The 17,183-nt window shown below is 36.4% G+C and overlaps 3 protein-coding genes across 3 annotated transcripts; 1 reads left to right on the plus strand and 2 right to left on the minus strand.

The window, feature by feature from the left end:
* Positions 1-632: 632 nt before the first annotated feature.
* LOC148169984 (uncharacterized) lies at positions 633-4,275 on the minus strand. Its single transcript, XM_088043349.1, has 2 exons — positions 4,194-4,275; positions 633-2,182 (listed from the first exon to the last, which is right to left on the minus strand). Exons 1-2 carry the CDS (start codon positions 4,203-4,205, stop codon positions 1,055-1,057), a joined length of 1,140 nt encoding a protein of 379 aa, XP_087899475.1. The 5' UTR covers positions 4,206-4,275; the 3' UTR covers positions 633-1,054.
* Positions 4,276-5,883: 1,608 nt separating this feature from the next.
* LOC148169985 (cilia- and flagella-associated protein 298) lies at positions 5,884-6,913 on the plus strand. The gene is made up of 2 exons (XM_088044129.1): positions 5,884-6,585; positions 6,637-6,913. The coding sequence occupies exons 1-2, from the start codon at positions 5,938-5,940 to the stop codon at positions 6,865-6,867; spliced, it is 879 nt and encodes a 292-aa protein (XP_087900255.1). The 5' UTR covers positions 5,884-5,937; the 3' UTR covers positions 6,868-6,913.
* LOC148169986 (uncharacterized) lies at positions 6,911-16,484 on the minus strand. Its single transcript, XM_088044128.1, has 12 exons — positions 16,404-16,484; positions 16,261-16,357; positions 16,022-16,213; positions 15,773-15,910; positions 15,526-15,657; positions 14,517-14,654; positions 14,267-14,398; positions 7,921-8,052; positions 7,674-7,805; positions 7,447-7,590; positions 7,241-7,372; positions 6,911-7,005 (listed from the first exon to the last, which is right to left on the minus strand). The coding sequence occupies exons 1-12, from the start codon at positions 16,413-16,415 to the stop codon at positions 6,968-6,970; spliced, it is 1,419 nt and encodes a 472-aa protein (XP_087900254.1). The 5' UTR covers positions 16,416-16,484; the 3' UTR covers positions 6,911-6,967.
* Positions 16,485-17,183: the final 699 nt, after the last annotated feature.

The following is a 17,183-nucleotide window of genomic DNA, read 5'->3' on the forward strand; positions in this document are numbered from 1 at the left end:
ATATTTGCTCAATCCGATTTCACTTCTTAATGTTTTTGTTGTAAAATCCATAAATAATCGAGAAATCGAGGCGACATTGCCTACAGTCAATTTTCCGGACTCGTGTCAATGAACGTCCTCACCAATGAAAGGATTCGTCACGCATCATCTGTTATTAGATGGCGCGAGGGTATAAAGTGCACATTTATAAAATTGTACAAAAGAGGTAGAAAGTGCTCTTCGTTACAATTGGATCTACTCAAAGATGTCAGAATTCATTCTACTTTTACAATCTTTATATTACTGTGTAGGAAGCCTATTAAGAGTAATTCAGTTTTTTAGAAGATTTACCTACGCGCTATTAAATGGTTTAGATAGTGAACGTGAGCGGTTATTTCTTTTTTTTATTGTTGATCAACTTTCTTCTTGGCTCTACATTTCTGGACATGTGAGGTAGTGATTTTTATTTGGAAGAACTGGACATTCCCTTTTGAGTTTCTCTTAATTGATTTTTACATGAACAAAGAGGTGCAAAAAAAGAAGTGCTCTCATAAGTGGGTGCGGCGTGAAGAAACTTTCAGTCATTTTTTGCAAGAGTAAATAAAGGAGAGACAGATTTTAAAGTTTTATTCATCGGTACAAAAATAATAATAATAGAATTAAAGCTGATTGTACAAACGAAGGGAAGAGAAAAGTTCTTTTAGTTTTTATTGCATAAATTACAAAGAACACAAGTCAGAAGTGTTAAGCATACAATAAGCAACATTTTATGGCCGTTTACACCAACGCTACTTAAATTTTATTCTCTACATAAATCAACGAAGTGACTTAAGTAGCATCTATTTTTACTTAGTGTTAGTGCAAACGCGTATTATGGATACATTTTGTAATATCATACAATATTTCGACTGTGGGCTAAACGTGTTACTGCAGGTACATACTAAATTGCCATCAGTCTTAAGCCACCGTTAACTCCCTCGTCGTCAGTGGCGTACCAGCGCAATAATTTACTGTATTTTCTACATCTAAGACTAGTTCCGCCACTGTTTATCACTATCTTACAGCCACGCTAACCCTAATTCTTCTTCACGTAACGTGTCTTCAAAATGTCTCCAGTTTGTGAACTCAATGCAGAAACAGCTTCATTTTTGACTTGTGGACTTGGTACAAAATTCGTACCATCTTGTTCAGACACGTATTTTGCAGAATATTGGTTAGGGCTAGCGTTAGAAACTGCGTGGAAATTTGACCCCAAATGTGCACTCAACTGAGCTTTAATTTGAGCTTGTTGCTCAGGGGTAAAATGCTCAAAACCTGTAACAATCGCGGGGGCGGTTTTCATTTGTGTTGAAACGTACTGTTGAGCGGCTAACTGAGCCAAGTTGGCTAAACTGCTCAACTGACTTGGTTGTTGCTGCTGTTGTTGTTGTTGCTGTTGTTGCTGTTGTTGTTGTTGTTGTTGTTGTTGTTGTTGCTGGTGGTGGTGGTGTTGAGGGTGATGTACTGGTTGTAGTTGTTGTATTTGTTGCAACTGTTGTACTTGTTGAAGATGTTGTATTTGTTGAAGTTGAACTTGGGGTTGTTGAGTTGAGTATTGTACAGGGGCGGGTGCAGGAATGGGGCTAGTTTGAGTGACAAGTTGGTGTTGGGGGGCAAGTTGGGTAGTGACTTGAGGAGCTGCTGCCAAAATGTAGTTACCAACAGGAGAAGCGAGTACTGGGTGCACGTAAGTCGCGGTAGGTTGGACAGTTTGCGCTTGCGGTTGTTGAGCCTGAAGTTGATGAGTTGCTTGCTGGTAGTTCCCTTGCAGAAGTTGATATTTGGCTTGAGGATTGCTATGGAAGTAATTCAACAATTGTTGAGTTGGATTACCATAAACCAAACTTTGGGGTACAAGGGCGGGTTGAGCGATAATAATCATAGCATGAGGCTGTGAATGAGCTTGATGTTGAGGGAAGTAGTACTGCCTCGGAATGAGTTGCACCGGAACATATTGAGCTTTTTGAATTTGATGCAAAGTTTGAACTTGTTGCATCGGCTGCAGGAGTTGTTGCACGGGCTGATGGTACTTAACCGGTTGGTAAAGCATCTCATACTTCGGGCTCTGTTGAATGGTGTTAACAGGAGAGGAGGTTGTTTTTGCCTTGTCTTGTTTGTCTACAGCGATGGCTTGGACAACGCACGCAAGTAAAGGAAGAATGATCTGAAAGCGGAAAATAAGTTTCATTATTTTAGCTCGTGTCACAAAAATTATTTCATATCCTTCGGGTAATATTCTTTCCTTTCCAACGTGCGCATTAAATTGAAAGCATGTAATTTCGTGGAAAATTGCACGTCTAGGTGCGGAAGAGGCGGATCTATTATACACAATTATCATCATTTTAACAAAATAAAAAAATAAAAGTGTGTGTTAAGTGGTAGGAAATACAATCACATCTCTAAAAATGCTGAAGTTATAGGTGTTGGGTGTGTTAAGAGAAGGTATAACTGGTCTGAATTACTTTCACCGCAATTACACTTTCCGTTGCAGCTGCCGAAAATAATGAATCTACGTCATAAAATGACCGCCAATAAATATAGATTCAGGAGTGGAAATTGCTACTTTCGCTACCGCAATGTTTTGCTGGTTGTAGCTCTAACTAGTGGGTAGAATGCAGGTGAAACTAAAAATTACTGCACTAATCTCGTTCTTTGTTGATTGTTCTGCAGAGGCCTGCAATTATGATGGACCAAAAAGAAAGTAAAAATAGGAGTTAATAAACCTCACAAAGGGAACTCTGTTTTTAAACGTGGAACCTGGGAAATGCAGCAATTTTTTATTCCTTGTTTTGTTTTGCAATCGAGTTCATGTAGGCTTGTAAAGTCATTATTTCAGAATGATTTTTTGATTTTAATTTCAACAACACATTAAAAATTCAATTGACGTGAAATTCAGTTTTTTTTTGTCGGTTAACACGATACGAAAGAATTTTACAAATTACCATCCTAATTGGAAAGTGATAGATCTATTCGTCAGCTGTTGGATGAAAATGACCACGTTTAGCTGAGAGTTTATGGTGTAAAAGAAAATTGCTATTACCATTGATAGAAAACAGCCAAACAACTCATTAAATATTCTAAATAGTTGGTAATTCTCTCCAACACGAAAGATGATCTAAGAGATTGTCGAAGTAGTGATTACCTACATTTAATCATTGTTTTTTTACCACACGGCAATAAATCGTGAAAAATGAATAACTCTCGATCTTGATTACTCATATAGACGCGGTTTTTTGGAGTAGAAAGTTGAAGATTGCGTGTCCAAAAATTGGACATTTTTTCGCGTAACCAATATTCACTTGGGCTACTTCCAGTTCTTCACCTGTCTTGTCCGAAGAAAGTTTATTGGAATTCTTAGTTTAATCGAGCAAAAAGTTTGTAACATTGTAATACAACTGTAAAACAGAAAAAAACGATAATAGTCGAGAGTGAACTCTTCAGTTACTTTCAGTCCTCAAGGAAATGTTAATGAACGACATGTGTAATTTTCTAGTTCAGTTCGCGCGTTTATCTCATGCATGTCAACACTCGTTTTATCACAAATCAAAAATAAATGTACTTTCTCCGATATTGTTTTTCCTATCATATTTGAAGGAAAGTGTTTATATTATTTTAACTGTTTTCATTAGAATTATTTCAATACAAATTAGTGACCTTCACTTCTTGTTTCATGTCTAGCGGCAAATTTTGTAACACGATTATCTGCATAATGTACTCTTTCTTCCGACACACTCAGAGTGCGTGAATTAATGTTAAATAAATAACCGTAAAATGAAAAAACTGTGGGAACTGAAGCAAGTAAATAAAGAGAAGTTTGGAGCTTTTTGCAGGAACTTCAGTTCTTCAGAAGATGAACCATGTAGAATAGTAAATAAAAAAAATAAGTTTAATAAAAAAGATTAATTACTCTTCATGCTAAACTAACGTAATTTGTACAATATAAAAGTTATTTAAACAAAGGGAATGAGTGAGGCAAATTGTCTTAAAAAGTCTTAAAGACACAGATTAAGTTGTCTTTTAGAAATATTTAAGTACAATAAATAAGTTATCTAAAAGATCAAAAAATGGATTAAAACCATGCTAGCTTCTAATTTCTAAGCACTGGAAATTAGCAGGAAACCACAAACATTTTTGGATTAAACTTTTTGAGAATGAACTAGCTCTTATCAACTCACCAACTTATTCATGATGCTGTACCTGAAGACGTCCAAAAACGCCAACAAACAATTCACACTCACCTCCGTGAAACAAATGCACCAAATCTTCGAACCCCTCTCTTATTTATAGCTTAAAACCACCTATAAGTGAATATTTTTGTGGAAAGACGTCCCAGTTTGTAAGTACAAGAGAGACGGACATACAATTTCACTAAAACGGGGAGAGTACTTTCGCTGAAGGTTACTGTATCTTTAATATTTTTCGTAATATGATGCAAAGAAGTTTTTTTAGTTGCCTCATCTAATTACGATGCACCTGACTATTGTCTGTATTAAAAATAGTAATTTTGTTATAATGAGGAGATATTAGCTTTAATTGGAAGCTTTGGACATCTGGAAGTTGAAGTTGACTCTCTAATGTTAAGGAGCTGCGAAATTTCATATAGGGTGCTAATTAAAAGTGCATCAAACGAGTAAAAGTCATTTAATTCTCGTCAGTTTATGTAACATTGCGTGTTTCTAGTTTCGTCCACTCTGTTACTTATTAATTGCGTTTTATGATATTAATTTTGTACTTTCAGATTTAATGTATTTGGGATGTAGTGCGCAACACTGTTAAAATGCTTTCAAAATTCGCCACAATACTTAATTAACTGATGAGCTAATTGAAATTAGAATCTAAATTCTTCGAGCTCTAAATGCGTTTCAAATCGTTTCTACGATTATGCAAAGAAGAAATTTATTTGGTAAAAGTACGGAAGAATGTATCTGAATTAATTTTGTCAAAACATGATTCGAAGATTTCTGGTCTCTTAGGTAAGACATGACTCAATAATCTTCATTTATTGCTTCTGGAACATGTTTACATATCAGTATTAGATCGGCATTACAACTTTAGTAGAAAGTAACATTTGTTTAATTGTGCTTCAATTTAATAGATATTATTAACTCTGTTAAATTATTTGAAGCTATGACACGCCAAATGATAATAAACTGATACCTTTCGCCACCGACTTCATTCATTATCGAAAGTCTCTAAACGAGTTCATTTTTTTACATTCTATGTTGTTTAAATTTAGAGAAATGTCGAAATCAATTTACCACTTTTTCTTGAGTGAAAAAAATTGAATTACATGCCACCCACGTTTTACCACTGCACTGTTTCCAATCTGCATAAAACGTTTTAATTTCCATGAAAACATCTCATTGTTAGATTCAGACATATTAGGCGATTTTTCGACCGTAAATTTTCACTTTCTTAAAAAATTGCCGTTCACTTATGAAGTTACTACTCTCACTATCGTGTTAGCATTTTTTTCGATCTACTGTCATCAGTTTTCGTCTCGACATTAGTCCAGTTTAATCAACAGCAACGGCTCGATTCCTTTTATTATTGACCTACAAAGCAAAGGCCGTGTCGACGTTCGGTGAATGTCAATATCATGGTTACGTTACTATTTTCGACGGTATTTGTTATGGTGCAACAACTTCTTCGCCTTTTAATACATAGAAGAACAAAAAGCAAATTTCTTCCGCAACGAAAATCTTAATTAGTCCAACAAACATTGCGTTTTTATTAGTTGTAATCAATTAAAATTGATTGCTGATACTTTCTATCTATTCGGAGATAATAAAGAAACTCGTTACCTACCAATTAAAACCTCGAAATGAGTATAATCCATGCTTAGCTACCGCTTCTATTGATCAAACAAAATCTCCATTACTCATCAGTGTCAAGGTGTCAAGTTTGCGCTCCCCAAAAATGGTGATTTTGCACGTAAAAAACAACGATCAAAGTCAATTTCTTTTTGAATCAACTATCAAAACCCCCGTCGAAGAAGTGGTGAGTAAAATAACAGGAATTTATAATGGGCGTCTGAAAGTCCACCGCATTTGTGCCGAAATGGAGGAGCTCGCGAAACACGGAACTTTATACCCTCCTGAGATTCTCGGCTTAACTCCTGAACAAGTGGAAGAATTAAAACTGAAGGACACCTGGGGCGAAAAGTGTGTTCCTAGCGGTGGGTTTACAATAGTTGAAGATCCCGTGGGACGCAGAAACGGGAAGCAACCCCGCAAAGAAATGCAAGATGTATTAAATAAAGCGGTCAAAGACGCAAAAGATATGATTTCCAAGAATCTGGTTATTCAGCAAAAATGTTTGGACATGAAAACTGTACGAGAAGCGATAAATTTACTCAAGGGAGCCACTCTCATTGTGTATCCCATGAAATTACCACCGCACGATGTGATTCGAATGGAATTTGAAAACATCGAGGACTTATCAGGAACTCAAGCGTCGCTGGAAGTTGTCGATCCTGCAACGGCGCAGCTTTGGTTTTGTGGCAAGGAAATGTATAGAGATGGGAAATTACTAGGAGATTATGTTGGTAAAATTGAAACTTGCAAAGTACGTACCTCACTGTGATTAACTGATTATATCAATGAGAAAAAATTTCAGGTGATTGTAAAATTGACGAAGCGAGGGCAAGGAGCGCCGGCAAGAGAACCAATCATGTCCGAGGAACAACGCAAAGAATTTATGTTACAAGCTTATAGAAGACAAGAAGAATTGAAGAAACTAGACGAGAATGATGATAATGACTACTACAATTCTGAATGGGCTGATAGTAGCAATTTAAAGAAATCTTTTCATGGTTTGACAAATATCTCGTGGAAAGGAGGGAAATAAGTGTTCGTTCATTTTTAATAAATATCTTTTATTTGCTGTGCGTTTTGACAATACAACTACCCTGTGTCTATTGTCGTCCGATTTTGCAAACGAATTTGCTTTAATAATAGCCGTATGGGGTGACTCCGACTCCACCGACTGAAATGAAGATAAAACGATTTTAATTTAAGTTTTGAAAGTCCAAAATCATATGTGGATATCTTTCTGCAAAAAGAAACCATCTCGTAGCGACATAAAATTAAAAAAAAAAGAAGTAAAAGTTTTTGTCCTCTAATAAGTGGTGATTTTTTTTATACATAAGTTTCGATTTATAAACTTGTAGTCGCAGACTTTTGTGAGTTGGTTCCTTTTTGTAGAAAGTTATGCAATTTACCTCCCATTTGCCGAGCTGATTCTTGGAACGCGCTGGAGCTTTCAGAACTTGCGGATCTGCTGTAATCTCCGTAGGCGCCCGCGCCTCCATATGGTACAACTCCCGGGGCAATTCCCATTCCACCTCCTACAGCTGTCATTAAAAATTTAAATTAAAAAAAATGAACTCCTGTTCAGAAAATGTGAACGTTTAAAAATAAATTTTACCTCCCATCTGTCGAGCTGATTCTTGGTACGCACTGGAACTCTTGGAACTAGCAGCTCTGCTGTAGTCCCCGTAAGCTCCGCCACCATAAGGAGCAATTCCAACTCCAACTCCAACTGGAGCAACGCCTACTCCTACTCCTCCAACTGTCGTTTCGATTAAACATTTTTATCATGAGTTTTTATTTGCTTTTATCATGTTTTTATATGAAACTAGAAATAAAATTTACCTCCCATCTGTCGAGATGATTCTTGGAATGCACTGGCGCTTTCTAAACTTGCAGATCTGCTATAATCTCCATAACCTGCAGCTCCATATGGGGCAACTACTGGAGCAACTCCAACTGCTCCAATTCCTCCAACTATCGTTGCGAATACACATTTTTCAGTTTGAGTTAAATATTATTTATAAAAAAGTCAAAATTATTTGAATTTGCTTTTATCGTGTTTCTCTACGAAACTACAAATAGAATTTACCTCCCATCTGTCGCCCTGATTCTTGGAATGCACTGGAGCTTGAAGAAATAGCAGCTCTATTGTAATCCCCGTAAGGGGCACCACCATAAGGGGCATTTCCAACTCCTACTCCTAGTCCAGCTCCTCCAACTGCTGTTAGGAATAAAGATTTTTCATCGTGAGTTAAAAATTATTTACAAGTTCGAGTTCACTTTTAAGCGGTCAAAATTGTTTTAATTCCCTTTTCTTACGATTTTTTATGAAACCATAGTAGCTATGTGTGTATTAAGAGCGCAAATTCACATTATCGATTAACAGAGACAGTTGACGCGCGACGTAGGAGCGCGGCAATCTCTTGAAATCGGCAATGTGAATTTAAGCTCGTAATCACACATAAGTTTTTCTGCGATTCAAATCAACTTCAAGTTGCTTAGGTTAGAAGCACCCAACTGTACACCATATTCAATTAAATCGACTTGTCATGGAAAAATCTACCTATGACATAGGAAAGCGATTTATCGATAAAAATTCAGAAGCGAGCGTTTTTTAAATTTCGTCGCGCTAGTAGACGTAATATAAAAAATATTGAGAAAAATTATTAGAAGCAGACTAAGAAGATATAAAGCAGAAGTATTGGAAGAATACCAAGGAGGCTTCAGAACAGGAAGATCAACAATAGACTAAATATTTACACTGAATACCATCCAGAATAATAGCTGCGAACAAAACCTGAGTTTGCAGCTGTTCTTCATCGACTTCAAGCAAGCAGCAAAGCTTCAAGAAATTCGAACAAGAAGCAGTAAAATATAGACTAAAGATGAACGAGCAGAAAACGAAATACATGGAGATGGAGACAAGCGCTTCAGAGACTGAGAATTTCATCAAACTAAAAACGGAAAAAAAGAATGTAATATTAAAAAAGTAGGTGAATTTGTGTTCCTAGAAGCAAAAAAAACAAGTAAAGCAGAGGAAGGAAGTAAAATTGAAGACAAGATACTGAAGGGATATTGAAAAGAAAGAAAGGTCAAAAGGGAAACGGAAGCAGATCATTAAGAAGATCGAAGCCAAGGGCCTAGAAGGCCTGTAGAGCTATCATTTATAGAGCGGCAAAGCGACAACTATGCGTTGTCAAATGCGAGCAAAAATGCTTAATTTCCATATCGATTGTAGAAAAATAGGATTTACCTCCCATTTGCTGGGCTGATTCTTGGTATGCGCGGGAGCTTTCAGCGCTTGCAGATCTGCTATAACCTGCACCTCCATATGAGGCAACTCCTGGAGCAACTCCAACTCCTCCAACTCCTCCAACTGTAGTTACGAGTAAACATTTTCCAGTTTAGGTTAAATGTAGTTTACGAACATGTTAAAATTATTTTAATTTGCTTTTGTCATGTTTTTCTACGAAGCTAGAAATAAAATTTACCTCCCATCTGTCGAGATGATTCTTGGAATGCGCTGGCGCTTTCAGAGCTTGCAGATTTGCTATAATCTCCATAACTTGCTGCTCCTCCATATGAGCCAATACTTGGAGCCACTCCAACTGCTCCGACTCCTCCAACTATCGTTGCGAATAAACATTTTTCAGTTTGAGTTAACCAATGTTTACAAGCTCAAGCTTGGTTAGGAGTTAAAAATATTTTAATTTGCTTTTCTTATATTTTTCTACGAAGCTAGAAATAAAATTTACCTCCCATCTGTCGAGATGATTCTTGGAATGCGCTGGCGCTTTCAGAGCTTGCAGATTTGCTATAATCTCCATAACTTGCAGCTCCTCCATATGAACCAATATTTGGAGCAACTCCAACTGCTCCGACTCCTCCAACTATCGTTGCGCATAAACATTTTTTAGTTTGAGTTAAACATTGTTTACAAGCTCAAGTTTGGTTAGGAGTTAAAATTATTTTAATTTGCTTTTCTTATGTTTTTTTACGAAGTTAGATATAAAATTTACCTCCCATCTGGCGAGATGATTCTTGGAATGCACTGGAGCTTTGAGAGCTTGCAGATTTGCTATAATCTCCATAACTTGCAGCCCCTCCATATGAGCCAATACTTGGAGCAACTCCTACTCCTCCAACTCCCCCAACTGTCGTTGCGAATAAACATTTTTCAGTTTAAATTAAATATTGTTTACAAGTTCTAGTTTGGTTAGGAGTTAAATTATTTTAATTTGCTGTTCTCATGTTTTTCTAAGAAGCTAGAAATAAAATTTACCTCCCATTTGCTGGGCTGATTCTTGGTATGCGCTGGAGCTTTCAGCGCTTGCAGATCTGCTGTAATCTCCATAACTTCCAGCTCCTCCATATGAGCCAATACTTGGAGCAACTCCAACTGCTCCAACTCCTCCAACTATCGTTGCGAATAAACATTTTCAGATTGAGTAAACATTGTTTATAAGTTCAAGTTTAATTAGGAGTTAAATTATTTTAATTTGTTTTTCTCAAATTTTTCCAAGAAGCTAGATATAAAATTTACCTCCCATCTGTCGAGATGATTCTTGGAATGCACTGGAGCTTTCAGAGCTTGCAGATTTGCTATAATCTCCATAACTTGCAGCCCCTCCATATGAGCCAATACTTGGAGCAACTCCTACTCCTCCAACTCCCCCAACTGTCGTTAGAAATTAGCTACAGTTCATTTTTTTTTAATAAACTACCAACACCGCAATCTTCCCCTACTTTACAACCGGCAACGTCACCTAGGGAGATTTTCTGGTGAGAAAACAAATGTCAAATTAGTGACATTTCTGAAAATTAGGCAGTTTTTTCGTTAAAAACGTCTCTTTTACAATCTTTTTGGATTGCAAGTTAAAGGATTAGTAGTGAAAAGGCTCGGCATAGCCTGAAAGGCTGTTATGTGCAATCAAATTGTCAATTAGACAACTAACCAATTTAATTTTATCACCAGAAAATCACCATCGACGACGTTGCCGGTTGTAAAGTGGTGGGAGAGTGCTGTGTTGGTAGTTTAAAAAAAAAAACTTTATTTGTGTATTGAGAACGGAAAAATTCACATTCCCGATTGAGAGAGGCAGTTGCCACACTCTTATTTCGTCTGGCAATCTCTCGAAATCGGCAGTGTCAATTTGAGTTTGAAATACACACATAATTTTTTTCAGTCTAGCTTGTTACGCAATTAGAATTAAATTATAATTCCAATTTTTAAGTAGTACCCAACTGCACACCACATTCAATCAAATCGACTCGTTGTCGTGGAAAAATTTACCCATAGCATAAGCGATTTATCGAAGAAAAATTCGCAAGCGAGCGTTTTTTCAATTTTGTCGAGCTAGAGCAGTAAAGCGACAGTATTCGGAAAACGACAACTCTGCGTTGTCAAATGCTAGCGGAAATGCCTAATTTCCATATCGATTGTAGAAAAATAGGATTTACCTCCCATCTGCTGGGCTGATTCTTGATATGCGCTGGAGCTTTCAGCGCTTGCAGATTTGCTATAATCTCCATAACCTGCACCACCGTAAGAGGCAACTCCTGAAGCAACTCCTCCAACTCCTCCAACTATCGTTATAGGTAAACATTTTCCAGTTTGAGTTAAATATATTTTGCGAACATGTTAAAATTATGTTTAAATTGCTTTTCTCATGTTTTTCTACGAAGCTAGAAATATAAATTACCTCCCATGTGCTGGGCTGATTCTTGGTATGCACTGGAGCTTTCAGAGCTTGCAGATTTGCTATAATCTCCATAACCTGCACCTCCGTATGAGCCAACTCCTGAAGCAACTCCAACTCCTCCAACTGTCGTTGCGAATAAACATTTTTCAGTTTAAGTTAAACATGGTTTATAGGTTCTAGTTTGGTTAGGAGTTAAATTATTTTAATTTGCTTTTCTCATGTTTTTCTAAGAAGCTAGAAATAAAATTTACCTCCCATTTGCTGGGCTGATTCTTGGTATGCGCTGGAGCTTTCAGCGCTTGCAGATCTGCTGTAATCTCCATAACTTCCAGCTCCTCCATATGAGCCAATACTTGGAGCAACTCCAACTCCTCCAACTGTCGTTACGAGTAAACATTTTTCAGATTGAGTTAAACATAGTTTACGAACATGTTAAAATTATTTTAATTTTTTTTCTCATGTTTTTCTACGAAACTAGAAATACAAATTACCTCCCATGTGCTGGGCTGATTCTTGATATGCACTGGAGCTTTCAGAACTTGCAGATTTGCTATAATCTCCATAACCTGCACCTCCGTATGAGCCAACTCCTGAAGCAACTCCAACTCCTCCAACTGTCGTTGCAAATAAACATTTTTCAGTTTAAGTTAAACATGGTTTATAAGTTCTACTTTGGTTAGGAGTTAAATTATTTGAATTTGCTTTTCTCATGTTTTTCTAAGGAGCTAGAAATAAAATATACCTCCCATTTGCTGGGCTGATTCTTGGTATGCGCTGGAGCTTTCAGCGCTTGCAGATCTGCTGTAATCTCCATAACTTCCAGTTCCTCCATATGAGCCTATACTTGGAGCAACTCCAACTCCTCCAACTGTCGTTACGAGTAAACATTTTTTAGATTGAGTTAAACATAGTTTACAAACATGTTAGAATTATTTTAATTTTTTTTCATGTTTTTCTACGAAACTAGAAATACAAATTACCTCCCATGTGCTGGGCTGATTCTTGATATGCACTAGAGCTTTCAGAGCTTGCAGATTTGCTATAATCTCCATAACTAGCAGCTCCTCCATATGAACCAATATTTGGAGCAACTCCAACTGCTCCGACTCCTCCAACTATCGTTGCGCATAAACATTTTTCAGTTTGAGTTAAACATTGTTTACAATCTCAAGTTTGGTTAGGAGTTAAAATTATTTTAATTTGCTTTTCTTATGTTTTTTTACGAAGCTAGATATAAAATTTACCTCCCATCTGGTGGGCTGATTCTTGGTATGCGCTGGAGCTTTCAGCGCTTGCAGATCTGCTATAATCTCCATATGAGGCAACTCCTGAAGCAACTCCAACTCCTCCAGCTCCTCCAACTATCGTTGCGAGTAAACATTTCCGAGTATGAATTAAACATAGTTTACGAACATGTTAAAATTATGTTTAATTTGCTTTTCTCGTGTTTTTCTACGAAGCTAGAAATATAAATTACCTCCCATGTGCTGGGCTGATTCTTGGTATGCACTGGAGCTTTCAGAGCTTGCAGATTTGCTATAATCTCCATAACCTGCACCTCCGTATGAGCCAATTCCTGAAGCAACGCCTACTCCTCCAACTCCTCCAACTGCCGTTACGAGTAAACATTTTCCAGTTTGATTAAGTATAGTTTACGAACATTTTAAAATAATTTGAATATGCTTTTCTCATGTTTTTCTACGAAGCTAGAAATGAAATTTACCTCCCATTTGGTGGGCTGATTCTTGGTATGCGCTGGCGCTTTCAGAGCTTGCAGATTTGCTATAATCTCCATAACTTGCAGCTCCTCCATATGAGCCAATACTTGGAGCAACTCCAACTGCTCCGATTCCTCCAACTATTGATGCGAATAAACATTTTTCAGTTTGAGTTAAACATTGTTTACAAGCTCAAGTTTGGTTAGGAGTTAAAATTATTTTAATTTGCCTTTTTCATGTTTTTTACGAAGCTAGATATAAAATTTACCTCCCATATGTTGAGATGATTCTTGGAATGCACTAGAGCTTTCAGAGCTTGCAGATTTGCTATAATCTCCATAACTTCCAGCTCCGTATGAGGCAACTGCTGGAGCAACTCCTACTGCTCCAACCCCTCCAACTGTCGTTAGAAATTAGGTATTTGTGTATTAAGAGCACAAAAATTCACATTGCCGATTGAGAGAGACAGTTGCCACATTCCTACATCGCGCGGCAATCTTTCAAAATCAGCAATGTGAATTTGCGCTCGAAATACACTCATAATTTTTTCTACAATCCAGCTTTTTACGCAATTAAAATTAACTTTTAGTTCCAATTATGAATCAGTACCTTACTGTACACTACATTCAATGAAATCGACTCGTTCATAATCAAGCTTTTTTTTTAATTTTGTCCAGCTAGAGCGGAAAAACGACAGTACTCGAAAAACGACCATTTTGCGTTCGCAAATGCCTAATTTTCATATCGATTGTAGAAAAATAGGATGTACCTCCCACTTGCCGAGCTGATTCTTGGTAGGCGTTGGAGCTCTTTGAGCTTGCAGATCTACTATAATCTCCATAACCTGCACCTCCATATGGGGAAACTACTGGAGCAGCTCCAACTCCAACTCCTCCAACTGTTGTTACGAGTAAACATTTTCCAGTTTATGAGTTAAGCATAGTTTACGAACATTTTAAAAAAATTTGAATTTGCTTTTCATATGTTTTGCTACGAAACTAGAAATATAAATTACCTCTCATCTGCTGGGCTGATTCTTGATACGCGCTGGAGCTTTCAGCGCTTTCAGATCTGCTATAATCTCCATAACCTGCAGCTCCATATGGGGCATTTACTGGAGCAACTCCAACTGCTCCAACTCCTCCAACTATCGTTTTTAAGTTTCAGTTAAACATTGTTTACAATAGCAAGTTTGATTAGGAGTTAAAATTAATTTAATGTTTGCCAGTCTCATGTTTTAGTACGAAGCTAGATAGAAAATTTACCTCCCATCTGTCGAGCTGATTCTTGGAAGGCACTGGAGCTTAAAGAACTAGCAGCTCTGTTGTAATCCCCGTAAGCGGCACCACCATAAGGGGCAACTCCTACTCCAACTGGAGCAACTCCAACCCCAACTCGTCCAACTGTTGTGAGGAATACACATTTTTCATCATTTGTTAAAAATTACACTGCGCAACAAATGAAGACATGACATAAATAACGGGTTAAGCGCGAAATCATATTTTGAAATTATTCAACATTTTCGTTTAAACTAGGCTTTGTCTTATTAACCTAGGAAAAATTTTATTGCAAGTCTATTACTTAAAGCCTAATAATAGAATTTTGGCCGTCAGGTTAATAAGACAATGTTTAGTATAAAAAAAATGTTTAATAAACTCATGCGTGAGTGTGATTTTTAAAATGGCGCTTAGCCCGTTATTTATGTCAAGTCTTCAAATTCAAATTCATTTTGAGTACCCTTTTTGAAAGTTGTTTTTTGTGGTCTAAATAAAGTGCCAAACAATATCTTTACCTTAAGAACTTGTTTTTCCAGGTTTATTTAAGATAATAACGTTTTTATAATCATATTCAAAATATATGAAGAAAAAAAAGAGGATTCAAAAAAATAATAATAAAAATTTATGGAAATCATAACTGGTTTGAAACGCCTACTTTAATGCGAATTTTCATACTCACAGAAATTCGTTCTTTTTACACTAATTTTGAATTAATTGTACTTGGGCTGTGTAACGACTTTCATTGTAAAAACAAAAAGGTTTCATACTAACAATAGATGTACTCATAACCTACTTGATTTAAAAATTTAATTTAAAAATGTTTATTCTTGAAAAAACATGCCTTAAAAAATGTAGGCTACTTATTGCACATAACAACTTTTAAGGTACCAAAACGTTGTCACGCAGTGTTATTTACAATTTCAATTTCGCTTAGAAGTCAATATTATTTTAATTTGCCGATCTCAGGTTTTTCTATGAAACTAGAAATAAAATTTACCTCCCATCTGTCGAGATGATTCTTGGAATGCACTGGCGCTTTCTAAACTTGCAGATCTGCTATAATCTCCATAACCTGCAGGTCCATATGGGGCAACTACTGGAGCAACTCCAACTGCTCCAATGCCTCCAACTATCGTTGCGAATACACATTTTTCAGTTTGAGTTAAACATTATTTATAAAAGTGTCAAAATTATTTGAATTTGCTTTAATCGTGTTTCTCTTCGAAACTACAAATAGAATTTACCTCCCATCTGTCGGCCTGATTCTTGGAATGCACTGGAGCTTGAAGAAATACCAGCTCTATTGTAATCCCCGTAAGCGCCACCACCATAAGGGGCAATTCCAACTCCAACTGGAGCAACTCCAACTCCTACTCCTCCAACTGTCGTTACGAGTAAACATTTTCCAGTTTGAGTTAAATATTATGAACGTGATAAAATTATTTTAATTTGCTTTTCGCATATTTGTCTACGAAACTAAAAATAGAATTTACCTCCCATCTGACGGGCTGATTCTTGGAATGCACTGGAGCTCTCAGAGCTCGCAGACCTGCTGTAATCTCCATAACCGGCAGCTCCATATGGGGCAACTCCCATTTCAACTCCTGGAGAAACTCCAAGTCCGCCGCTGTATCCGCCATAAGAGCCTTGTTCACTCTGTGACTGTTTTGAATGCTCATATCCAGCTAAATTTCAATATTGTAAAATTAAAAGCGACTGCAGAAAACTCTACCTTTGTGTGATGAGCTTAATCCCGCCCCCAAAAATTGGGGCGCACTTTGAACATAAGTGAAATAAACATTTAGAACGGTGGTAATGAAGACGACCGACTAAAATTTCAGTTTAGATAAGTCGTTTTAGAATAAATATCCTTACTTTGAAGTTCATTGTTTTTGATAGTCACAGTCACCTTTAACTTCACTTAGACTTGGTTGTGCTTTAGGGGTCCATATATAACCATGAAAAAATAGTGGGTGTCCAAATTACTTCTTATCGAGATCGAATCAGTAAATGTGACGAGGAAAATTTTCATTGTTTCACTATTTTTCAATTAAAATTAATTTAAATGTCAAAAATTAAATTACTTTTTCAAGTAATGAGAATCGCGAAATTGGGCACAGTTTTTTAACTTCTTAATCTCAATTGTACAACCATTTTTAAGTACAATAATGTAAGAATTTAAGAATGTCATTGGGAATTTATTTTTTATTTAATTAGAATAATAAACCCGAGTTATCTCAATTTAAATCTATCAATAAGAATTGTGAATGTCGATCTCTCGTTTGTCGTGCAGAATAATGCATTCTACCATGGGCGGTGTCTACATAATTATCATTGCATTAGGTCGATAGATATTGCGGAAACCTCCATTTATGGGGAAAAGAAAGAAACTTTCATTACCTAGCTGGTAAAGAAATTATCATAATTTAAATGAGGGGTACTTTTAATTGTCGTTGACTTACTAGTTAAAATTATCTTTTCTTTCATAATTTCCTTATTTTTGATTTATTTATTTTGCTAATGGTAAATACGAAACACCAAAATTATACATTTTTATGAACTATTTCACTTCAGGTATGTTTAGAGTCTCTTTTGCAATTAGTCATCCTCATAATTAATTTTATGCAATCAAATTAACAATTATAATTTTATTTA

The sequence above is a fragment of the Gnatocerus cornutus genome, chromosome 8 (assembly GCF_029298725.1).
Source record: "Gnatocerus cornutus isolate USDA-ARS CGAHR chromosome 8, icGnaCorn1.1, whole genome shotgun sequence".
Taxonomy (NCBI): domain Eukaryota; kingdom Metazoa; phylum Arthropoda; class Insecta; order Coleoptera; family Tenebrionidae; genus Gnatocerus; species Gnatocerus cornutus.